General features: G+C 38.1%; 1 protein-coding gene across 2 annotated transcripts in view; it reads right to left on the bottom strand.

The window, feature by feature from the left end:
* The window catches only part of JAG2 (jagged canonical Notch ligand 2), a 69,406-nt gene that overhangs the window by 13,635 nt on the left and 30,090 nt on the right, over window positions 1-25,681 (bottom strand). Inside the window, exons 4-17 of one of the 2 annotated variants that reach the window (XM_061376483.1) lie at window positions 22,879-23,133; window positions 21,783-21,843; window positions 10,860-10,990; window positions 10,357-10,476; window positions 9,249-9,362; window positions 8,281-8,394; window positions 7,588-7,701; window positions 6,993-7,039; window positions 5,972-6,145; window positions 3,524-3,674; window positions 3,111-3,275; window positions 2,398-2,511; window positions 919-1,032; window positions 435-548 (exon numbers count right to left, since the gene is read on the bottom strand). In XM_061376483.1, coding sequence (XP_061232467.1) covers window positions 435-548; window positions 919-1,032; window positions 2,398-2,511; window positions 3,111-3,275; window positions 3,524-3,674; window positions 5,972-6,145; window positions 6,993-7,039; window positions 7,588-7,701; window positions 8,281-8,394; window positions 9,249-9,362; window positions 10,357-10,476; window positions 10,860-10,990; window positions 21,783-21,843; window positions 22,879-23,133 — 1,788 coding nt within the window. The remainder of the gene's footprint in view (window positions 1-434; window positions 549-918; window positions 1,033-2,397; window positions 2,512-3,110; window positions 3,276-3,523; window positions 3,675-5,971; window positions 6,146-6,992; window positions 7,040-7,587; window positions 7,702-8,280; window positions 8,395-9,248; window positions 9,363-10,356; window positions 10,477-10,859; window positions 10,991-21,782; window positions 21,844-22,878; window positions 23,134-25,681) is intronic. The other variant, XM_061376484.1, reaches the window with a different exon arrangement.

Raw genomic sequence — 25,681 nt, 5'->3', positions numbered from 1 at the left:
GATCAAGAGTAGCTCCCTACAGCAAGCAGTAACCCTGGAAGTCCCCAAGAACCACTTCATTTCCTTTCTCTCAAGTCTGCCTGCACATAAGCTTTTCAGTCACAAATTTATTCACATTATGAACCTTCAAGCAAAGCAGGAAACTAAGCTCCTAAGAAAACTTTTACACATGGTATCTGAAGACTAACAGAAGACAAGACACAGGTGCTCCAAATCTGCTTAGAAGATACTTAAAAGACCCTGTGAACAGCCTGAAAAGAACAGTTTCCTGAAAATCAGTACCACCTCAGGTGAGTGGAAGAAATTACTCTAAACCTCAGTCACCAGCCAACTGGAACAGCTAGAACAAGTGTGTGCCTATTTACAAAACAGGCATTATTTAAACACTTCTCTACTTCTTCTGCCTTTATCTGTAGAAAATTTTAAAAGCTTACCAGTGTTGCAGGTGCTTCCTATCCATTCTGGAGGACATGAACAGCGGAATGTATCTCCATCATCATAGCATGTTCCACCATTGCTACAAGTATTCGCATCACACTGGTAGTCACCTATACATCACAACAAAGCAGTTTCAATTTCCATTAGTGTTGCTGAATTTTAAGACCAGGTACATGTTAATCACAAAATTATTTTTCATATTTAAATGCAACAGAACTAGAAATACATAGTTCCACTTGCTGTATCACAGTAAGCAACCAAAAGAGCTGAATCTAAGGCATCTCTTATAACACTGTTTCACTATATGAAGGAATAGATTTCTTAAATGTTCCATTTTGTTGCTGGGAAACTGGAAGAGGTAATGAAAATATGTCTATTTTAGTGCAATTGTTTTATTTTAAATTTCAGGAACTCTTGTCTCATGAGAAGAAAGAAAACAAATCTTTGGCTAAACTAAAGATCAAAGTAAAAAACACTTACGTGAATGGCAAGTTTTGCCTTTCCAGTCATTCTTACACTCACAATAGAAGTCATTTACTAAATCAATGCATCGGCCACCATTGTGACACGGGTTAGGAGAACAGTCATTGAAATCTAGAAAAAAAGAGTTATTGAAATTAGTTGATCCAGCCTAGCCAAGGCCATGAGAAAATATAAAAACTCATTTATAAAGACAATAAGTTGTATACTGTTTAGGAGGAGCATTCCTAATTATTATGGGGTTATCTTTATATATGCAAGGAAAAAAACTGATTTAATACAGAACAAAATGAATTATGAAAGATTCTTTGACAGCTTAGGAGAGAAAGTATTATTCACTGCAGCTTCTTTGCAGAGCACCAGTGTAGATTTATTTTTCCAAAGAGCCATATTCTGCACTTCAGAAGAAACTTTCTAGTAGGGACCACAATGTCCTGGAAAAGGAGCCCCAACCCAGGACATCCACATGAGGCACAATTAAGTCTCCCTGTCCTGCTTTATGTCTAACACACACAGGGAAAATGCCGTTAGACAGCTTAACCATATACACATATACATGTGTATACATATTAAACATATGCATGCATTAAACACATACATGGATTTTAGAGAAATTTCTCCTTACTTGAGATGAACATTTTAATAGGTAGAACATTTTTTCCAGGGCAAACTTCATCAAGACCACACAAAAAGCTATTTTGACAGCGACACCTGCCAAAAGCTTCTCAGTCTTTATTTCGTATCTTATCAGTACATGTCCTGTAATACACCTCAGCAAGTCCTTGTGGTCATGTTTTTGAAGCAGCTTCATTCAGAGCATAAAAAGAACCAACTGCAGTTTCCTCAGAGATAACTTAACCATGAACCAGCCTAGTACACTTCTCTGTCAGCTGAGACTCAATGTGTCTCAAGCCAGGGCAGCAAGAGCAAACACCTGCTTCCGCAGAACCCAGGCTACAAACACTGACTCATGATATAGAGTAAAAATTCAGGCTTCAGCTATTATTTTCTTACTAAAGAAATAGATACGAAGATTATAAATTCCTTCAGTAAGGTGAGAACGCTTTATAGCTTGAACTGGCTTAAAGCAAAAAAAGCTTTTCAATTTTGAAACTACTATGTATGAGTAGATTGGGTAAGGGACAAACTTGTATGTACAGGAAGTACTAAAAAGTATGTATCCTTAAAGCAATAAAAGCAGTACGAGTAGACCCCTAAAACAAGGTATATTCACTTTTGCTTCTCAGGCAAAAAAGCAATTCTCTCCTCCTGAGATCTCTTGTACTATAACCAAGAATCAGGTTACATTCCTGTTAAAGGACTTTTAGAGATGCTACCCCAAAATCTTCTGAAAACAACACTGGGTAGTCTGTAATTACAGAACAGAGAAACTACCTCATTATTATTACTCATGCGCCAACCGTCACTAACTTACAGCAAAACTGTTAGTATCTGACTGTTACACTTAGCAGTACTCACTCGTGTCACACAACTCTCCTTCCCAGCCACTTGAGCAGAAACATCTAAATGAATCAACTTCATCGATGCAAGTCCCACCATTCTTGCAAGGTTTGCCAAGACAATCGTTGATATCTATGACAAAGTCAACAATTATTGCTCACAGCCTGTCTTCACCTACCTAGAGGAGTTATACACACTTGTGTCTCTAGGAAAAGGAGCAAAGTTATATTCCATTTGTACCTCCATTAGAACAACTCAAACATCTGTTTTCAAGCCTGGTAAGGTTTCTAGACTTATTTTCTTTCACATATCAAGTTGAACCAAAATCATTAAGTTTACCTGGCAAAAGTATCCAGGTGTTCAAAAAAATACCTGGAACAGCACTACACATGCTCCTAAGCTGTGCTGTTAATGTGTCTGTCCCTTCTGCATCATTCCCGTATTGGAAAAATCCATGGCTTCTTTTAAGACTGTACATAAAGGTAATGGGTACAGACACATTTGCATTCAAGGTGGACTAAAACCAGTTTTCCTTCACAGAGGAAGTATACACCATTACAGAGATGAGACAACTGTTACCAGGAAAAAAAAAAAAAAAGCAGATTTCAAGCAGTACAACTGAAACAATGCTCTACACAAATTTTTTAAAGCCTTGAGGTTTCAAGCTTGTAAAGCTTCATAACAAAAAAATTTTAAAGCAACAAAATAATCTGAAAAAAATTCTTACTTACTTTCATGACAGTATATTCCAGTAAAGCCTCTTTCACAGGCACAAGTAAAATTCCCTCCTGGCTGACTAATACACCGTCCATGAGGCCCACAGACATTAGATGAAATGAAACGGATTCCTTCTTGGGTAGCATTAGTGAAGACTTCTATTGTACAGCTGTCTATTACTAAGAATGAGAAGTACATCATCAGACTATTAATCTGCATCACCATTCAGTCTTTACTTTTTAAAATGTCAACCAAAAATTAGGACTAATCACAGTTTAAAAGCTATGTTCAAGTTTAAGTTACCCTCTACCTCTTTAAAACTTAGGATGCCTACAAGCATTTCTTCTGGCTGCCTCACTTCCACAAAGTCCAAGCGTGTACAATAAAAATGTTTCTGCATTAAGCATTTCTGGAAAACAGCAGGTACCTTTACAGGAATTGTTCTTGCAGTGGTCCTTGAGATGAGAACAATTCTTTCCATCATAGTCATCAGGGCAGGCACAGTAATAATCTCCTCCCAGATCATAGCATTTAGCCCCATTCTGGCAAGGGTTAGGTTCACAGAAATCAATATCCATCTGTAAGAGAGGCCATAGTTAGCACCAGCTGCTTCATTTCCCAGGAGCAAGCAGCGTTGTCTGTGTGCCAAAGATGCAGACGAAGCTAATGTACAAGGAACCTCAAGTTTTAAGGTTTATGAATCATATATATTACATTCATAGTGCAACAGAGAAATTTCAGGTTACTTTAGTCAATCCTAATATAGAGCATTTCTAACACTCCTAAGACAACATTCCTTTGCAGGAGGCTGAATAAGCACATTTGAAATAATTTAGCAAAGAACAAGCCATGAAGACATCTTAACGTGATGATTCTGGATTATTACAAGTCACTTCTCTGTCCTTCACATCTACATACTAAGTGCTATAATGCAAGTTAAATAGAAATGCACTTGTCAACTTTGTGTCTACAACACACTTAAAATACAGAGAACTCAAAAATCCTACCAAACAATAAACCCTGCTCTCCACAGCAACTTCTCTTTCCACCTCAAGTAATACATAGAATTTCTTACAGAACCACAGCTTGGAAGGGACCTCTAGAGGTCAGCTACTTCCTACCTCCTGCTCAAAGCAGCTCTAGTTAGACCAAGCTGCTCAGGGGCCTTATTCTTACAAATACTATCATCATACCAATTTACACACAGAAATATTAGGTATATTTTGAAAGCTTCTTGCCATCTAATTCAAAAAGTAAAATTTAAACCTAGCTTTCATAATATCACCCTTAAAACAGACAAATTGCTATAGCAAAGCAATCCTGCTTCTCTACATCTTAGACTGGCATGCAAGATCACTGACTGGTGATGCCCTAAACTGGCCTCAAAATCCACAAAGCGGCCCCAAAAGGGATATAGTTACATCACAGTATCTTTCCTCCAAGTTGTTATTCTTAAGGATTGCCTTTTCCCCTCAAGTAATTTTTTCCTACTTCACATCTCTCATGATAATTTTATGTCTGTAAGGTTGAGAAAGCCAAGTCTAGTGGTGGATTTGCTCACTACTTTCAGCAGTTCTTAGCTAAATAGGTTAAACATCCAAAGCTAATTAAAGCAGAAGGAACACAAATAGTGTTAAGTTTTTAACTGAGAGCAGCATGTACAATTCCAGCTGCGATAGAAAGATTTTTACATGGTTATTTTATGTTTTCACGTGGGACATTCAAAGCAAGCTACACAAAATAGTTAAAGTCTGAGAAAGATTCTCAGATCTCCTCTATCAGATGTCTCCATTTGTTTCCTTCCATTAGTGTAAATTTCCCCTTTGCAATGCAAGTTCAGTAGCTGGTGCTTTAGCATCTGGAATCAATGGTAGATATTTCCTGCAAAATGCACAAGGCAAGCAGCCAACTCCCCCCATTATTCAAACAGATTTGCTAAAACTTTAATTACATGGTATGGTATGAATCAGCCAAGAGTAAAGCACTCAAGCTATGATCTTTATGTAATGGTACATGAGCTATTAGGTACTGCACCAGTTTTATTACACTGGTCAGTATCTGCAACCCTTTTCAATTTTGAATTAAAGGAGGGCATTGTTCCTTTAATAATACAAATATAGAATAAAATTACTTCACCATTTAAGAGAGTTCATTCCAATGTCCTCCATGAAAAACTCTGGAGGAAATGCAACAAAATTCCAACCCAGTGTCTCCAGTTGATGTCTGTCTTGCAAGCCATAATACTTAGAAGAATTTGGCTATCAGTGAAAGCAGGAAAGTACACATTTTGGGCAATATAACTTTGCATTGAAAAGTCTAATATTTTCTCCCTATGAAGAACTAGAATTATCTCTAGCACTTTAGTATTTCATTTCTTATTTAAGCACTAGAACTACACGTTTCTCAAAATGATCTCAAAAAGAAAGTTCTGAGAGCCGATACTCGCGTATCTGCCTGCTCTTAATTATGTGGATGCTCTTACCAACAGCAGTAGGATTACTTGGAAGGTAATTCAATTATATACTTCAGAGTTATTAGGATGGAGAACTAAAGCATTCTAGTGGAGCAAAAAACCACAGGTCCTGAAAACTGCAAAGGTAAAAGTTTCAAGCTTAAGGAATACTTGCAGTCTTAAACATTTAGAAGAGCCAACATGTATGCGCAACAACTTGCACTTTGTCAGGCTGCAAAATCAAGTGTTACAGCTCCTATGACAGCACTGCACAACAAATTTACTTATTCAGAGTATCAAGTAACAGCTACATTAGTTAGCAATGCCTTAGCCTTGGGTTACTCCCATTTAAACCTGCAGATATGTTTCTCTAAAGAATTCGATCCATGAGAAGCATTGCAGTAATGTCACCACTGCCCTCACCTCACAGAAGACTCCTGAAAAACCCTGCAAACACAGGCAACTGAATCCATTCACCAGGTCTTTGCAACGTCCTCCATTTTGGCATGGATTGCTTTCACACTCATTGGTTTCCATCTCACAATTTTTTCCTGTGAAACCACGAGGGCATAAGCAGTGGTAACCATTCACTTCATCCTTCATGGGGAAGGGGGAAGAAAAAGTAGAAAAAATTGTTTATTGATAAAACTTGCACACAGGAGGTCAAGTTATTTCTATATTCTGGATTTGTGAACAGCAATAGCACCACAAAATTATTTTCTGAAATGGTGCAAGAGTCTGCAAATCACGAAACAGTTAGGGTTGGAAAGGACCTTAAGATTATCTAGTTCCAGCCCCCCTGCCACACCCAGGGCCACCTCACACCAGACGGTATCCCCCAAGGCCTCGTCCAACCTGGCCTTGAACACTGCCAGGGATGGAGCATTCACAACTTCCTTGGGCAATCCATTCCAGTGCCTCACCACCCTCACAGTAAAAAACTTCTTCCTTATATCCAATCTAAACTTCCCCTGTTTAAGTTTTAACCCATTACCCCTTGTCCTCTCACTACAGTCCCTAATGAAGAGTCCATCCCCAGCATCCCTATAGGCCCCCCTTCAGATACTGGAAGGCTGCTATGAGGTCTCCATGCAGCCTTCTCTTCTCCAGGCTGAACAGCCCCAACTTTCTCAGCCTCTCTTCATACACAAGGTGCTCCAGTCCCCTGATCGTCCTCATGGCCCTTCTCTGGACTTGTTCCAACAGTTCCAATCCAAACTTCCCCTGTTTAAGTTTTAACCTGTTACCCCTTGTCCTATCACTGCAGTCCGTAAGGAAGAGTTCCTCCCCAGCAGCCTTATAGGCTCCCCCAGATACTGGAAGGCTGCTAGAACACTATACTTTTATATTAAGCCTTATTTAACCAACCTACAACTCCAAACTATAGATTTTATAACTAGAACAAGATTAATTTTCAACATGGCATGGAATAAACAAAAGTTACCTTACAAGTCCCTCCATGTTGACATTGTCCATGACAGTCATTAATATCTATGGATAAAATATGCAAGGCATTAGAATTCATACTGGAACACTAAGCTGTAAAGTACATCTCTAGCATAAAAATGGGGAACAAATGATTTTCAGGAAGGACTTTTCTAGATGTTTCAAAGGAAAGCAAGGATACTTGATGTCTTAGATTTCTTATTAAAAAATAATAATACAAAGATACATCTTCCATATGACATTTCTATTACACTCTAATAGAAATCTAATTAAGTGCTATCAGCTAATTTCATACCTGACATTTTAACTAAAAAGTATTTTAAATTGAATCAGTATATGACATCATTCAGAATCAAGGCTGAGTGAGTAGGGAGATACTAATAGATATGTGTGTGCGTATTTAAGCTCAGAACAAGTGCACTTCCAAATAAATTTTCAAACTGTATTTTTAATTTACATTGCTGGAAGTTTAAAAGAAACCTGTCAACAGGTATTTTTCTCTTGTACACGTATGTTTCCTATGTTCATCATAATGCCCTTTTTTAAATAATTAAGCATCCTATGGTCAACATATATACTAAAAAAATACTAACTGATATGACAATTTACTCCTGTCCATCCTGGAATGCAGTCACAGTAATATCCACCAATGAGATTTTTGCAAGAATAAGCATTAACACAGGGTTTCCCTTCACACTCATTAGCATCTGTGAAAGAAGATAAAGAAAAGAATAAAGAACAAACCCAGAAACAGATTACCACAGCACCAAGCAAAGTTCCCATGCAGTCCAAGCATCAGAAGGTCATATAATACATAGGTAAGGGAATAAAACAATCTACATACTAGAGGATTTTAATGCATACTTGTCTATAGTAGCACATGCATGTTATTTTACTTTTCCTTTGGCCGAACCTCGAAAAGGTATTATGTTAGTCAGGGCAAATCTCTTCCCTGCCTCCATAAGCTTATAGTCACTGTTTTGCCACCATGAAGCAGGAGCTACCATCACCGATGCTGTATTTTGAAACAGGAAAGTTATCAGGCATTCTAGAAAAATTATTATAAGTAGGCTTAAGTTGGGGCTTAAACAGTTACAGGTTCACTTGAAACTGCTGGCTTTCCAATCTAATAATGCAGAGCTACAATACCAGTAGCAAAACACATCTTCAGTGTTTTTTTTTCAGTGAAAATAATGTCAGAAATGCTTCCAGACTTAATTACTTCATAATAATTATTTAGGAATTATCTGCAGTTGTCTTCAAAACTTTAGAAGGCAATTACTTACCAAGCTGACATGTTGCTCCAATCCACTGTTGTGGACATATACACTCAAATGCATTAACACCATCAATACAGGTCCCTCCTTGGGCACAAGGGTTAGATGCGCATTCATCAATATCTGGAATGTCAAAGTGTGCCTTCCATTACATGGTTTAAAATTCTGCTTAACCTGCTTGTTTCTTACTGTGTGGAGGTTTTTGTTTGGGTTTTAAGTTATTTTAAGATTAAGGGGAAGAATACACAAACTTAGGAACAGACTAACATTTCTAGCCTAATTTTTATTTAGGCTTTTTTCATATCTTTGAATTTGAAAAATTCAAAGTTCCTTTTTCCCTTATCTGCAAACAGCAAGAAAATTCAGTTAATCTACCAGTGATGAGCACGTTAATTGACAGTCATGTTACTAGACCATGACACAGTAGGGGGGTTTTTAGCATAGCTGCTGTTGAAAAATGGATAAAACCCCTGTGCTCCAAATCAAAGGCAAAATGCAAGCCAATACCACAATACATTTCTACTATTTCCCCATCTTCTGAACACATATATTTAAGTAAGTAATATACTTTTCTGTTACTTTCAGAAGGGGAGAACTTTCACATCCACACAAGATGATCTTTGAGGTCCCTTCCAACCCAAACCATTCTATGATTCTGTATTTCTTAAAATAAATCCATTCTGGATTTTGCTTTAGCTAAAGAATCAGAAATAGTCCTACATACTTTGGCAACAGGGCATTTCTTTGGCTATGGTCCAGCTGTGCTTTTGATAACCTGTAGACCTCAACTCCATCAAATGGATACTTCTGGCTGCACAGTACCTTTAATCTTTTCAGAGTACCCCAAACCATAGCCATTAGAAAACTAAGGTAAAAGACTACCATCAAATCCATTACCAACAGAGCATGATATTATCAATTAATCTGTATCAGCCCTTCCAACCTAACGGGTCAGTCATCAGAAGATGCATACCCACCAATAGCACATGTTGGTCCACTCCACCCTGATGGGCAGTGACACTTGAAGCCTGATGAAATTTCATGACAAATTCCACCATTAGCGCAGGGATTAGATACACAAGCATGCTCCGCTGGAAAGAGAGAAGAAGAAATTCTTCCTAAATGCTCTTTCAGTAACAGTTGAGGAGAACTTACAGTTATAAACTGTGTTCTGATTAAAAATGACCAAGAGCATGAGCAGCAGAGAGCTGCCTGTACAGAAGTTTGGAACCTCCCTCTCCTATCTACAGAGAGCAAGATTCCCAACAGGAGACCAAAGCAGGATTTTACTGAAGGTGCATGTCATCCTTCCTATCTATTGCCTAGAAAGCTTAAAGACGGCACACTACCTCAATATCCCAGGTACTAGAGAAGTTCCCCATTAACCTACTGCTCCCAGCTGTGCACTTCCAGCTCCAGAATCCTCCAGCACTTTGCTCTCCTGCCTGCCCCTCACCCCCCCCCCCCGGCTCTCTGAGACAAAACAGATATGCCAAGTGCAGAGGTCTAAACAGTAGTAGCAATTCAAAGTATCAAAGGTCTGTTTAGCTTCACTCTAATACTGTTCCTTGGAAACGGCAAAGAACAGAGCTTGCAATTACAGGCAGCACTGCTTGTCGTCACCCCATGTAGGGCTGTAACATTTGCAGAAACTGCACTAAGTAACCAGGTTGAGCAGAGACAAGTTGCATGCCGTCACCTTGGTACTTTCTCACTCAGAAGGTAAGGAAGCTTTGGGAAACAAGAAAACAATCCCTTACTAGGAGAGTATTTACTAGGTAACACTTTCTAATTGTTGCTATCACTTTTCACTTCCCTTCTCAGAAACCAAGCTGGCTTTTGAGAAGAAAAACAGCTCTTCTACTCTAAAAATAAGAAGCACCCAACAACAACCAAGCCCCCCCCAAAAAAAAACAACAACAAACAACCACCCCCAAAAATACCCAAACAAAAAAAAAAACAAACCACAACAAAGCCAAACACATGGGCAGCAATGATCATAAAATGCCATCTGGCCAACTACAACGTAGGCATACCTAAAAGAGTTTCACATTTCTGAAGATACACACAATACCCAAAACTTACCAATTTCACAGTTCTTTCCAGAGTAGCCATCTGGGCAAGCACAGCGATATTCGTCTGGTTCAGTATTCATACAGGTTCCACCATTCAGGCAGGGATGATGATTTCCACAGTAATTTAGATCTGGACAGAGAAAAGTGTCAATCAATCAACAGGGAACACAAATCTCACCATTTTAATTCCTAGTCAAATAAATGCCTTTCTGGCTTGAACATCATTCACCCACATCATCCCCATATTCCATTAGCTAGCCTGTCACCTGCTGACTATCCACAGAACAGGGAAGCATAAGCAAGAGCCAACTACATGAGTTAGAAGAGTCAGGACAATTCCAAGCCTTTTGTCTTAAACTTCTTACACTTAAAATGTTTAAGCACCATCTGCCATAAAAGAATTAGGCACAGAAATGCTCAGTTAGCTGCACACTAGCAGAAAAAAAATGGTTAACGAGTTATCAGTTAATCATGCAAATTTACTTATTTTTCCTGTACATTAATGTTAAGTACCTTTGTTACAGAGCAGGCCACCCCAGTTGGTTTCACAGTTACACTGCCATGGTTCATTACAGCTCCCATGAGCACAGCCTGGGTAGCGGACACACTCATCACAGAACTGTCCTTGCCAACCATAATGGCACCTAAGACGTAAGTTCACATGTTAAAAGTTAGCAACATGATGCTTAATTATCAGCATTACAGGTATTTGGAATACTACACTTACCATTCTCAAGAACAAGGTCAACCACTCAATGTGCAACAGATAACAAAACTATTTCTCCTGTTTAGAAGGAACATACTAGTCCTGTTGAACATCCTTACTGGAACTCGTTTTGCTCAACCATACTACATATCATGGCAACAAGCAACAGCAAGTACTATGCATTATGAGAACTGTACATATTCTTATACAACAAGTCCCACCTTCATATAATCATCTCACAGTAGGACAAGAACTGTGACTGATAAAAAAAGTTGAAATTACTTTTCAAAAGAAGACTACTGGCTCACTGCATTAAGCACTACAGCTTTTTAATGTCTGTGAAGATTTCAAGATATTAGCTAGCTTCCTCTAGAGTGCTAGTTTTGAAAGACCGCGGTAGCCAGAAACACAGCCATCTTGTCAATTTACTCAGGACATAGTTTCTCAAGAGAATCTTTTTTACAGATTTATTCTTATACCCTCAGCATTCTCTAGTGACATGATGAAAAAGTGCTCTTCAGAGAAAGGAGGAGAACAGAAACAAAATCCATTAATAAGTCATTTGTTTTAAACAGTTGAAATTTTGATACAAGGTTTCTTCAGATATCAGCATCTTTGTGTTATCTGAAAGATAATTCTAGTAATAAAAGTACCTGTTTATGCTACAGGAAAGGTGATGAAGTCTGAACACCGGGGGGGGGGGGGAATGGACAGACAGATGGTTCTTTTTTTTCTTTAATGTACATTTTATACACATTTTAATAAAAAAAAATAGTAAGCTTGCTGTATTGGGCCAACAAAAACCCCTTATGCCTGTTCTTTAAATAGTATTTCTTACGAACAAGATAAGAGCCATAGGAGCAACAAACTGATGCATAAAAACCACACTGAATGGGAATCAGGCACATGCATGCCAGCAGAGCCTTAATGCCTAGGGGGAAAATAGCATTAGAAAGTAAACTACTTCTTTTGGATTTAACACCATTATTCTATTATCAACATGCTTTAAAAACCATAAAAGAACAGAAAATAAATTCTTAACTCTTTGGGGTGTATTAAGAGAAGACAAGGAATCTTGGTTCCCTGAGAATCAATACACTTCCACCCTTTCAGTAAGTTGCATCAATCCCTGAAGCAATAGAGCAGGTTATGGTGGCAGCATATTATTTAAATTTCTACTATTTGCATAGGCAGAAGGAGTCTAACATGCAGATCTTCGCAAGGCAATCTTTACTTATTTTTATATACATAAAGTTCAAGAACTCCTTTGAGTTCTTAGTCCCAGTATCCGCTCTTCAAAACCTCACAGTTGTGGGATCGCTAAGACAAGCCTCAGCTGCATACCTAGTCCAGAGGCCTCCAATCGCTCATCTAAGCAAAGCTGTCTGTCAGAAGCCTGGAGAATATCCGTATTTCAGAAGCAGCTTTCTTTTGCTGTATTAGCAGTAAGAGGAAACAAATACTGCTCCTGCTAAATTTGATCTCTTCCTTCCTCCTCAAGGACAGAAAAATCTTTTCGGGGCTGGTAATAAACAATAAAAAAAAGCACTTTAACTCACTTTACTGGCCACAACCCAAATCTCCATCCATGGCAAACCTGGCAGTACTGCCAGTGATTCACCACAATATCCTAGCCAGGGCCAACTCCCCACCCACATATAACAAGCATTTTCAAGGGCTGAAAGACTGCATCACAAAGCAAATAATCACAATAACTTGGTTTGTTTTCCATACCCAGTGGATAACAAGTTTCTTTAACTCTTAATCACTGCAGTGGTGATTAAGAGTGCAAAGAAAAATACAGCCACCTTCTTAGAACTTGAAGGCATCTTAAGCACCTACTTGAGTTTGTAGGTATGCTTGACTGAATTAAAATTAGTTTAGCAGAAAAGCGTTGCTGCTTTTTCATGACATTCAACACAAAGTTTACTGTTAAAGTTACCAATGCGCCTGAGGGAAATCATTTCTAGAGGCTAAAAGCAGTCCAAAAGGAACACAGTGTTTACAAGTCAAAAGGTTACTATGTGGTAAGCTGATCAGCCTTCAGTTTACAAGGAAGAGTAAATTAGGATTTCCTCTTGAACAGGAAGTCTGGTTGCATCCTACATTAGCAGGTGCTAAAGCAGCTTTAATTCCACTTCCTTCTAAAAAAGATAATGTTTACACAGATCTGAACTCACCCCTACAGCAAGATGTGATCAATAAAGCTAACTAAATTCAGAGATGGGCACAGTCATTTATGAGAGAACTATCAAGCTAAGACACAAGGATGAAAAAAGGTCAATGATCCACTATGAGAAACCCAAAGGGCACAGAGACAAAAGCAGTATCAACAAGAAAACCAAACTAGAATTTCTTTTCAAGTAACAACCACTTGTGTAAAAGCCAACAGGGAACAGCTAGTGCAGTAAACAGTGGGCTAATGTTACTTCTTCCCTGCCTCCCTACCCTCAGTTGAGAATAATCTGTTGGAAGTTTCTGCAATCCTAAATTTTTCACATCTGACTAAGGAAGAAAGCCAAATGTAGAGAATTCATACGGATTCCCATTGTTCAACGGACAAAGAAAACTTATTGGAATCAAGATTCTACTTCCTTTGTCCTTCCCCTCTACTGACTTCATCAGCATTAACTTGTCTTTACAACCAAACACACACAAAACAAAATCAGAGATGGCTTAATCTTAGCCCTTGCTGGGTTATTAGCAGTACAAAAGAGGCTACCATAAATAGATTGTTACAGTCTAGTTGCTTCCTGATGTAAGGTTGAAGTACAGGCATCTGCTCCCAGTCCAAAGCATCCCTTCAGGTCAGGATTAACACAGAGAGGGTGCAATAGGAATAGAAGAACAATTGCTAGTTATCTTGAAACCAAGAACTTGCCAAGAAGATCCTGGTAATTCTACAGGCACACTTCACAGTTTCCATTTTCCTTAGATGAGACACTGACGGCACAGAAAAATCAGAATTTACATACAAGGCTGGAAAAAGGGAAGGTGGTAGGAGTTAACCTTAGAAAAGCTTCTAGGTAACATTTCAGTCTTGACATCAGAGAAACTGCAACTGTGCTGGAAAAATACTGTATGTAAACAGATTCACCATTTGCAAGAATAAGACCCTGAGCAATCTGGTCTAACTAGACCAGAGGTGGGACAAGATGATCCTGGGGGTTCTTTCCAAACTCCGTGATTTAACAGGAAATCCTGTAATAGTACTTACACAAGTGATATGGAAAGGAGAAGAAACATAGCCAGATCCTGATGGTTTGTAAACCATGATCCCCCAAAGCATTTCACGTGATCAACTCCTTATCCAGAAGGAAGAAATCTGTTACATAGCAAAAAGTTAGAGTGTTCTCAATGGTCAACCAACCTGTATGTTTCATACTATCTTCACAAATAGTTTATTCTCCCCATTCAATCCCTTCTGGTTATTTAAAAGTCCCGAACTTCCTGTGCAGAGAGCTTAGCTAAGGAACTTCATACTCCAGGTCTCATGCAATCACTAATCTACTCTGTTAACCTTACAAAAAGGCTCATAATACACTAGAACAAGAAGATACCTAAACAAACTGTCGTATGCCTTGCTGCAGAGCTTTGCCAGCACTTAATGCATAAATACACATAAGGAAAGGAAGGAAATGAAAAAAAACCACCAACAACCAAAACCCAAACCCAACCCAACAACTACTTCTGAAGTCTAGGCCAGAATAAGGGACCTAAAAATAAATTAAAATAAAAAATTCTAGAGAGGATGTAGGCAGCACAGTATGAGCCTTTAATTACCAGAAGTTCTACATATTGGTGCACTGCACATCGTACAAACGCCAAAGCGAAGGTCCTCATGACATATTTATACATAATTTTTTAGGCAGGTTCTTTGGAGGGAGCTTCTCCCACTCATATTTCAAGTGGAAACCGTGGCCAAAACACTCAACACAGGAAAAATGAAGCAAAACAGTGACATTAAGAGCAGAAGCAAAATGCATCATTAAGGGGTGGGGGAGAAATAACCCTCTTACATGGAAAACCACTAAATTTTCTAATGACGTGAACAGGATGGTGTTGCATAGGCCAGAACAATAGCTTTATATTAGTTATTTACTTAAAATAACTATAAGAAAGCCTGTTTAATCTTTTAAGAGATTAGTTGCTGCATAGCAGGCAGCAATATGGCCTAGCTGTTAGATCCTACAATTCTGAGCATTTGGAGTCAGTGTTATAGCTAGTACGGTACTCATTCACTAAGATGCATCACAGAGGCACTTGCACCACTTTTCTACCTTTGAAACAGGCATGATAGTTTTTTGACTAGGGAAGGAAAAGATGCTCATTAATGAACTGCAATAATTTAGTTACCTGAAAGCCTGCCATTTTTTCTTCTCACCACCAGCATTCTTGTTAGCTCAAAATATAAAAACCTTTCCCTACAAACTTTTTTCTCCTCTAATAAAGGAAGCTACTGAAAGGTAACATTCTCACTCCAATACTTTATAGAGTTTTGTGAAGGAGTTGAGAGAGAAATGGTTCAAAACTGTTCAGCCAGAACATAGGAGGAAACATCATTCAGTTAACTTGCAGTAAGTGGCTCTACGGGTGTGCCTGCATTTGCATTGGTTCACACTAGAAGCATACTTTTTAAGTGAACGGCCTTATAATTCCTGTTGATGTTGTGTTGGTTCACATCACAGAGCTGTTCTGGAACAAAAGAATTGGATGCCTTTTAGGTTAAACTAAGGTAATGTAAGACAATCTATGCCAGAAGCACACCTAATGTGTTCCAGCTGCAAACAGGCATTCAGTCCACAAGAACAGACTAAAGCTACTTTAAAATTAAAAGAGCTGAAGTGTTTTTAATATGGCCATTAGCTTCTCAACACCGCTTTGATCTACTGCTCTAATTTGTCTGCACTACCTACTATTGTCAACACAAGTTAAAGGATTACATGTTTTTACTTCCTGTACACTCTCACACATTCTTCTGGAAGAGGCATACACCTTTAGGGTATATTCTGTGCCTTCTACCCACTAACCATCCAAGGAAACGAGTGCATCCAAGGAAGCGTGCCTCAGTTCCTTGACCAATAAAAAAACAAAACATGGGATTTTTTGTCTAACTTAGTATGTCTATTTGCAAAATACTTGCCAACAATCCCAGAAGGCTTAAGACTAGGATAAAGAAAACGATAATAGAAGGATACTGGTTATGATAACAAGGAGAACTTACATGATGTGACACATAGCAACTGAAAAAATTTTACAAGTTCTTTGAAACTTAAAGCTGTGATACAGCACCTTGCAAAGAGAAGACAAGAGAAGATGTCCAGGTACTGGTATGAAGGGCATTCCTGTAGGGCCAGACAATAGACCTGTGCTCCTCCAGGATCAAAACTAGTCCAGGATTGCAGAAATTTAAATAGTCAGATGCCACAGCAACTAGCACTCTACTCAAGTCTTCCTAGTTTATTGTTAAGAGCAGTTTATGAGATTTCTCATAATCCCATTCTGCAACAGTTGGGGAAGGAAGCCATACTGTTTGGAAGTGGCTGATACCTAGCTGGTATGGAAGTTCTCCATCTCTTGCTTTCTCCCAGTTTTAAAAGCAAGCATTCTATTTCCTTTCTTTACCAATCTCTAAACACTTTTGTTAGTCTTGTACAATCTTTCGAAAGCATCAGATCTCCTTGTGCCCAAGAATAAGTTTACAAGTATTCAGTTGCTTTTTTTTTTGTTGTTGCTAGTTTAGACAGAGTTTCTCATGTTATCCCCCCAACTGTCATGAAGACAGAAGTAAAACAGTGATATTGGTAGGCCTCCTGCTGAAAAGGGCAGGAAGACTATGCAGGTCTATAATGTTGAACAAAGGATCTCTAGAACAACTCCAACAGTCCAGGTAGTTGTAGCTTGTAAGAGTCACAGATTAGGGTTGGAAGGGACCTTAAAGATCATCCAGTTCCAACTGCCCTGCCATGGGCAGGGACACCTTCCACTAGACCAGGATGCTCAAAGTCCCATCCAGCCTGGCCTTGAACACTTCCAGGGATGAGGCAGCCCAACTTTTCTGGGCAACCTGTGACAGTGCCTCACCATCCCCACAGTAAAGAACTTCTTCCTAGTGTTTGATCTAGATCTACCCTTTTTCAGTTTAACACTGTTCCCCCCTTTGTCCTACCACATTTTTGCAACTCAAGCTTTGGTTCCTGCATCTTCATAAAGTACTGATTTATAACGGAGCAGGTTCTGGCCCACATAGTGACAGATTAAGGGAGCAAAACCCCTTACGAGAGGCCTATGTCATCTGCAGGCACTGTTGGACACAAGAAATCAGCCTCACAAGCAGGGCTGAAGTGAAATACAGGACTACAAAAGACATGGCACTAGACAGGAAGCTTGAAAAACCTGTTTCAACAGGACAAACCTAAGATGTGATAAAAAAACAACCAAGAAAATCACCAATATTGTAAAAATCAAAATTTTGTCACATAGCTCAAAAGTAGTTCTAGAGTAAGAGTTCAAAAGCAAAAATTCATTTACTTCAAATGTTTTAAAACATGTATACTTGCACGATTTCACATTAGAGTACCATTAATGATTGCATTTCTAGTTCATTTCAGCTACTCTACACATCCTAAAGATTTTTTTTACTACAGTTATGTGAAGACTTGCATTTTTCAGGACATAACATGGGTCCTACTACAGCTCCAGAAGCTGAATGCAAGCTGAATAGTATTGGGGATTTGCAGGCCCCCCCCCACTCCCCTTTTTTAATTTATTTTGGCTTTGGAAGAGGAATTTAAACATTCAAAAGGCAACAAGAAAAGTGGAAAGGCTTCTGAAAATACCATCATCCTGGCAGGAGTATGACAATGTAGGCCAGATATGAGGCATATGGGGATTTCTGCCAAACCCATACCATTCTGCATCACAAGGAAGAGAAAGATTAAGTCGTTAAGCCTACTGACGATCATGCATGGTACCAAGAATGCTCAAGTCAGCAGTTGTAATTGAGGAAGGAGACTGCTACTTGTGGTTTCTCTATATTTAACTCTGATAATTTCATAAGGTGATTGAGCCTAAGCCAGGTATAAGCCATTAGATCAAACTTCACTCTTCTCTAGACAGTTTAACTCAATTTAACAAAGTACTTCAGATGATGCAATAACATCCAATAAGCACCAATAACATACAATAAGCATCAATTATCATGGCTTGGCAATGTTGTTTCTTTGACAATCCTCCCACTACTTTGGGCTGGTGAATTCAAACAAGACCATTTGGTCTGCCATTGTAGGTTAAAAAAAGATTACGCTTGTCCAGATGTAGATTAAGGTTGGTTGGGTTTCACATTAAAAAACAAAAAACCAAAACAAACTACCACCCCCCAAAAAAAATTAAAAAAAAAAAAAAAAAAACCCACAAAAAAACCAACCAACCCCAAACCACTATTTTAAGAGTATAGAAATTTCCAATCTTTGCAAGATTCAGCTATGTTGCTTTTGCTTTCCTCAAGGAACTATTTTTGCTCATTAATCAGTAAGTTTTTACTTTCGCTGAACTGCCTCCATAATTACACAAACCTATCACCCAGACCCAGCCACACCACAAAAATCATTACATACATCAGGTCATCCTCAACTTATTTTCCATTTCTTTGATGAAAGCTCAACAAAAGGAAGGGCAAACTTTACAATACCATACTTCCTCAAAACAATAGTTACATGAACTTGCCTAACAGATGCTGTACAGTTATAGCTAATGGCATATTCTTTATTAACAGTCTGCAGTCATTTAGCTATTTTTTAAGATGGTTTTGGTACAAAATTTAATCCAAGAGCTCTAAATTGCATTGGAACATCAAAGCATGGAGGGTAGATCTTTTGTATTAGTTAGGCTGAAGCCTCAGAGCCATTGCTCAAGTTACCTGCATGCTCATGCAAGTTAAAGATTGAAACCATTTTCCAACTTTTATATTTATAAAACCCACTGCAGATTTTGGCAACCAAGTAGCTATTGGCACCAGTAGATTTCCATACATCTCACACCCATGTTTTTCTCGCATTTTCATTTTCTTTCTGAATTAAAAAAAGGACATTGTTTTCACCTGTTAAATGACAGTGGCAACTGTCCAAAAACCAGGATGAAGGAATCTAGATTATAATTCAATAGCACCAAACATAGCAGTTTGTTTTAAATAACAGCTTCCTTTGTACTGCTGAAGATAAAGGTCATGTCTGTAAGCCTTGCTTATTTTTAGTTCAGCATCATTTTTCTACAGAAAATATTATCCATTTGTGTTAAAAGCACATTACTAATTTACCCTCATAACTATTGCAGAATACCAGTTAAAGATATCTGAGTGAACAAGCTCAAACTACCAAATCATATTTAAAGAGGAAGCTAAGAACCTTCTGCAATACTGCAAATAGAGTAGCCATAGAAAGGCTACTGTTTTCCTTCAACCTGTTGACCACAGATCTATCACTGATGGCAGTAAGAAACAATGGGCACTAAGAAACAATGCAGATAGCATACAAGCCACCTGAAATATTGTTCCCTCTTCCTTCCAAGGTATCTTCTTTCAGATGAGAGAATCCATCCAACAAAATAGCAAGATTTCTGCTCAGACTCCTTCAACAGACTCAATGGAGGGTTTTTTTTTTGTGAGCTTAATTTAACTGGGCAGGTTAGAAGGGGCACCTAGACTTACAACACTAGATACTTCTAGTATCAAGTGACATACTGTAGGGGTATGCATTGCCCATGAGACTGCCTATTGGCAGATACCTTAAAGTACCACAGTGATGAAGCCCCCGTCTTTAAATGTTTTTTATTTCCTTCTTTAAACCTTCTTCTTCCTCTCCAGCTTGTTTTCCCAGATATAGCTGGTATCAGAGAAATGAAAGCCAAGAAGGAAACTGCACCACCACCTCTCACCTCCCTTGTGTTGCGTCATGTCGTCCCGTCCCCCCCCCCCCCCCCCCCGGGTACTCTTGTGCATTTGCATAAATGGTGCTATTCCACCTTTATTCAAAGGCTCCTTGCATTCAAAAAGCAAATATTCCTAGGTTCCTAGGATACTCCTTTGATACCTACAGAACTCTAGAAACCTTTATATGAACAAAAATATACCCAAATAGGCTCTCAAGGAGAAAAATGTGCTCCTGGAAGGCTCAAGGGAGAGAATACTTGTTACTCAGACAGAAGTGATACTGGCCCAACTCTCAACCACAATTTCTACTTGTAACCTAAAACAAAATAATCACCAACAGCAGTAGGAACACACAGTACTTTAAATCACAAATAAAGTATTTACTGATATGAAAATATCACAAATAACATGAAACAGAAAGATTCACAGAACGGAAGCCATGGGTTAAATATCTGCCTTGGAAAAAAAATATCTTTTAAGGGAGATTTTATAGCTCTGCAGAAGTGAAGCTGCACATGCACTGAAATGCTGCACTTCACATACTGGAATTTACAGTTTTCATACAGATTTGAGAGCTGCAACATACCACATCATCTACAAGTCAGCAGCATCTGATGAAAGTGTCAGGGCAGTAAGAAACATCTCTGAAGTGCAATGATCTAAGACTTTGTTATCTGCTATACCTCACTGCCAGAAACTTCAGGCTTTCCAGCAGGATGAGACTTGTTTGTATGTCACCTACCATGACTCAAAACTGGCAGTTCAACCCCAGCATAGCTCTAAGCCCAGCAAAGCTAAGTGATCTGCACCTTATTTCTACCACTTCTGTGATGACTGTTGTAGTTCTAGGAGGTGAAGGCAAAATTGCCTTAAACTATCACAGCTTGCCACAAATAAATTGTCAGCTCTCAGGAGTTCTTGCAGCCAGTTCAGTTTCACATCATTCCAAGCAAGCAGATTCAACACAACTTAAAAAGGAGCCACTTCACAAATCTACTCATACAACTCTGACCACCATAAAACTGAGAACTTACACAGGATCACCCAGCTTCCAAGCAGACCTCTCCCTTGTCTTCAACAGCCAGTGTAAAAATAACACTCACTTCCCCCTGTCCTACCACACTGGATGCCTGAACTTTTAACAAGGAAACAATCAACTCCTCTTGCTACCGCAGTCTACTCAGGCTTCATCAGAAAGTTAAGGGAACATTTCAGATACTGTTCTCTTGTATTTAGGCACCAAAACACATTTACCTGGGGTAGAAAGTTCTGTTTGGGGTTGCTAATGTACATCCACTAGTACTAAAAAAAAAAAAACAAAAACCAAAAACAAAAACAAAAAAAACCCCACCTTTTTTGTTTGGAAAAGTTAAGTTTACTATATTTTGGTGAAAAGATACATATATTGAGTGTTCTAGGAGTGTGAGCATTTATTAGCCATGACAATCCAAAGAAGAAGTTCCCCGTTTTATTTGAGGGGAACAATTAGCACATAGAGATCAGAGCTCCTAAGGATTTTGAAAAGAGGGGGAAAGAAAAACATAACTCTCATTTGATGAAGGTATAGTTTTGGAATACATGAAGCCAATCTGTTCAGTCTTACATGTGCAAAAAAAAATAACAGGATTGAAAAACAGTATTAAGTATATGCAGTTCTTACATGAAATCTATTTCAGATCAATTTCCACCAATGCTCTTGCATAGATGTTTTCCATTTTAAGCAGACATTTTAAAAGTAGCAACATACATGGAAAATGCTGGAAAGGTCAGCACTCAGAAAAGATACTCAAGCACATAGACTTACTTGCATTCCCCAGGTGTACTGCAACCCCCGTGGAGCAAATTACATCCTTGCTTACATACAGCTGTAAACAGAAACAGATTTAGGCATCAGTTTGAGCAGTTAGGTATCCATTTGTACAGCAGCAACGTGGAACTGTTCAGATAGATCTTCTGTGATTTACTCTGTTTGTTGCTCATGCAAAGCAGATTGTCTTTTGCCACATTCAAATAGTTTTTGTTTACAGCTAGCTATTTCACAAAACAATCCCATAGCAGCTCTTTATGAAAAAATTACTTAGGATAACTCTTTGAAAAAGTTGCTAATGAATAGGTTTACAGGAAGACTGTCAGCACTGAAACCTTCAAATACAGTTACTTTTTAAACATGGTATTATTCCAGAAATCCCAAGCTTCCATGCTCCCAAGCACACATGACCTTACATAAGCCTTAAAAATGGTCTCCCCTGTCATTAACAGGCTTTTTACTGAAAAGAAACAGAAAAGAAAACCAAAAATCTCTCAGAAGACTAGACTATGTCAAGTAATGTCAGCATAATTACTCACTGAGACTGAAGGCAAAACGCAGCAAGATTTGAGTGGTACATTATAAAAAGGAGTGACTACACTTGAATTTCTGTTCACATTAAGAACTATCAAAAAGCTTTCAGCTTTTCATACATTACACTTAAAACTTTTTCATTTGCAAAAATAGTGCTACAAGGGAATTTTCACAGGATGAAAGTCTACAGTACTACTGATATCATAACTGTTAAATAAAATCTTACCTTAACAGATGTAATACATCATTTTGCTTTAAACTAACACCAACTCTGAATAAAGTCAATAAAAAAGACGTTTCATTACTTGGAATCCTAAATTTATTATGTATCCCTCATAGCATAGGCCACAAGTAACACTGTACCCTGTGCTGGGCTCCACTCTTCATTGTTGTCATTTTTCAGAGATTTTCCAAAGATTTGTATTCAAAGGACAAAGTACATATGTATTAAAAGTAGTATGCTACATCACCAACACCACAGAAATATCTACTACACTTTATGCCTATTATATATACACACTAGAGCTAATCTAATCTGAAATAAAGCTAACAATACTACCTTGTTTGCATTCTTCTCCCATCCAACCTTCCATGCAGGCTTTGTTTCCATTTTGATCACACGTGTAGTGACCAACGAAGTCATCTCGAGGGCCGCAGAATTTATTGCACAGAGCACTGTAGTAATTTTCATCACACTTCACTCTTATTTGTACTTCAAAATGGGCAACAGGACCATTAAACTGTAGTGTCTTCCATCGATCTTCTGGGTTGATCATGCCAGCATGTGCCACTCGTTCTATTAGCAAGTCCTCACCTTTTTGAAAATGATAAATTCAAGAAGTTACAAGTTTGACAGCGCGTAATAGCATATATATTAAAATCAAAATCATTCAAACCATTAAGAGAAAATCTAGTAAAGAAAATATGAAGATGATAAAGATCTACTGTATAACTGAATTTTCCTTTGCCTTGCAAAGTTCATTACAGAAAGGCCAATTTAAAAAAGTGTCCCAAAGGAAAAATTAAAAAACCCTGGAACATAATCCATAGGAAATAGCTTATTTTTGAAGGCAGCCAAACATACCACACCCACACACTGACAACTAGCAGCTTTATCTTGATTTTAAGCTCTTTTCACCTCCTTTTTTTTCCTTAGAAAATTGCAAAATCTGCATAACTTTGTAACTGAAATATTAAAGTTCTCTGGTGCAAGTTTAATTTTAAAAATAAAGCAAAACATATTTGCTGCAAAACTATGCAATAGTAAATGCTCTGGCAGACCTGAATTATGTACATAAATTAGCTTGTTTCCATGTAATCATTCTCTCTAAAGGTAAAACATCTTTAATAAACATTTCATGGAACACTGTGTAGCAAGTTTTTGTCATTTTGACAGGAAATATACAAGCGAACCCAGGATTGCCAAGGGGCTCCTCTCAACTCTGCATCCTGCTTATCCCCAGTGGAACTACTCGTAATTGTGATCAGTGTCGCAATACACTCTTATAAGCAGCCTGCCTTGCCCTCATAGAAAGCAGTGGCACTGCTACTGCCAGGTTCCATTAACTGAGACCAAATGTGTTACCTATCACATAGGACAAGATTCTAGGACATAAGATTATGGAACTGCCAAAATATTTTAATATTTATGGATATGTACTTTGTATTTTCAGTCATTTTACTCCTAGTACAGAAGCACAGACACTTCAGTAATAGGAGACAAGATGCAATTATAGTCAGTTGAATTAAATTATACAACAAAATTACACAATTGCTTCAGCAAACATTAAGAATAAGCAAAGCACAGTAAGGATAAGGGTAGACAGTGAGTAACCCCAGGGACAGAAGTCCTCAAAAGGTTTCACTACTCAAATCTGGTAACATCCTACCGCACGGGTTTTTCTTAGGTGACTGCAAACCACAGCTAGAACTCCAAACACTATTTAAGGACAAGAAAAATATATGAAAGCTCCACTGGTATACGTGCATTTCATACCCATTTATGAAATAGCTGTAACATTTCCAGCTTAAAGTTTCAGCATTCACTTTAATTAAGAGATTCTTTAAAATGCATGCTAAAAGAACCACCAAAACCTTCAACACAAGAGACTATAATGGTAGTGAGTTGAAGTATAAACTTCAGATTATTAATAATATAGAACATGCCAAGCTCTTAGTAAGCAGTATCAATTTCAGTAAATAGATTTCACCTTCTTACTTTCCACTATTCATTAACCTAATTTGTTTAGAAAGTAAGTCAAAGGAGTGACTGTTTCTCACCTAGAAAGTTATTGATAGCATAGGGGTATATCCTGTGCATCTGTTACCAAAGCTGCACTTCCCCCTCAGACTGTAAAAGGATGAGCTACAATTTTCAGTCACTCTAATGTTAAAGAAAAAGGAAAGGTACAGAAGTAGCAGACTCTAGAATGTATTTTGTTAATGTCTTTTTTTCAAGCTTGCTTCTACTGTAAAAAAAAAACCACCAGAAACAAACCAAAAAAACACCTTTCCCTTAAAATTAATGAGCACTGAACTTTAAAAAAGCTGTTTTAATTAAGCACTGACAGTTCATCCAAATATTTAGACTCAAAGGATATCTCTGCTTTTAATATTAAAGTGCTATTGCCATGTATAGGCCACAACTTTTGCTTCTCTAGACTAGTCTTCATAAAACATTTTATGGCTAGACATGACACGCTGAAGTCCATCCTTGCTCTTTAATTCTTATACAACAAGACCTCTGTCATCAAGCAGCACATGGTCAGTAGCAGCATGGACAAGAAATGTGCAAGCTAGGAAAGGCTGCCTGCATTTTATTTTTGACTGAACCAGTATCTGTTATACCATTGGTCACCATTAAAAGCTTTGTGATTAGATTCAGCATCCTTTCATAATCTTATTCTTCTCTAATGACTATTGATCTGAAAAACTATAAAGGAAAAATGCTGAATCATGAGTGGTCAAGAAATTTGAACAAATAGAAAATACACATTATTAGAGCTGTTTTCCAGCTATAAGCAACACAGGCTAATTAAAAATGGCTGTAACAGCCACTGCTATAAAATTGTTTCCTCAAAGTGCATCAGATGGACTGAAGAACACATCCTGAGATTATAAACCACTCCTTTGTAATAAAAATCTTATCAAGCATCTTCAGACTAAATTCATCACTGGAACAAGTGGAAACAACTGGAACAAGTATTACAGTTACTGCAAATATACGTATGCAGAACAGTCCTCTTGATACCTGGGGGTCAAGAACAGGGGAAATAACCCAACAGTGCCTTTTTTTTTTTAAGCACTCAAAGTTTATCTTCACAAACTCCTCTGAAAAAGATTTTGAGTCTTAAGAGCTTTTC

The sequence above is a fragment of the Neopsephotus bourkii genome, unplaced genomic scaffold, assembly GCF_033783945.1.
Source record: "Neopsephotus bourkii isolate Nb327-2 ecotype Australia unplaced genomic scaffold, CSIRO-AGI_Nbou_v1 NB_1707, whole genome shotgun sequence".
NCBI classification, from domain to species: domain Eukaryota; kingdom Metazoa; phylum Chordata; class Aves; order Psittaciformes; family Psittacidae; genus Neopsephotus; species Neopsephotus bourkii.
This window is presented reverse-complemented; position numbering and strand designations above follow the sequence as displayed.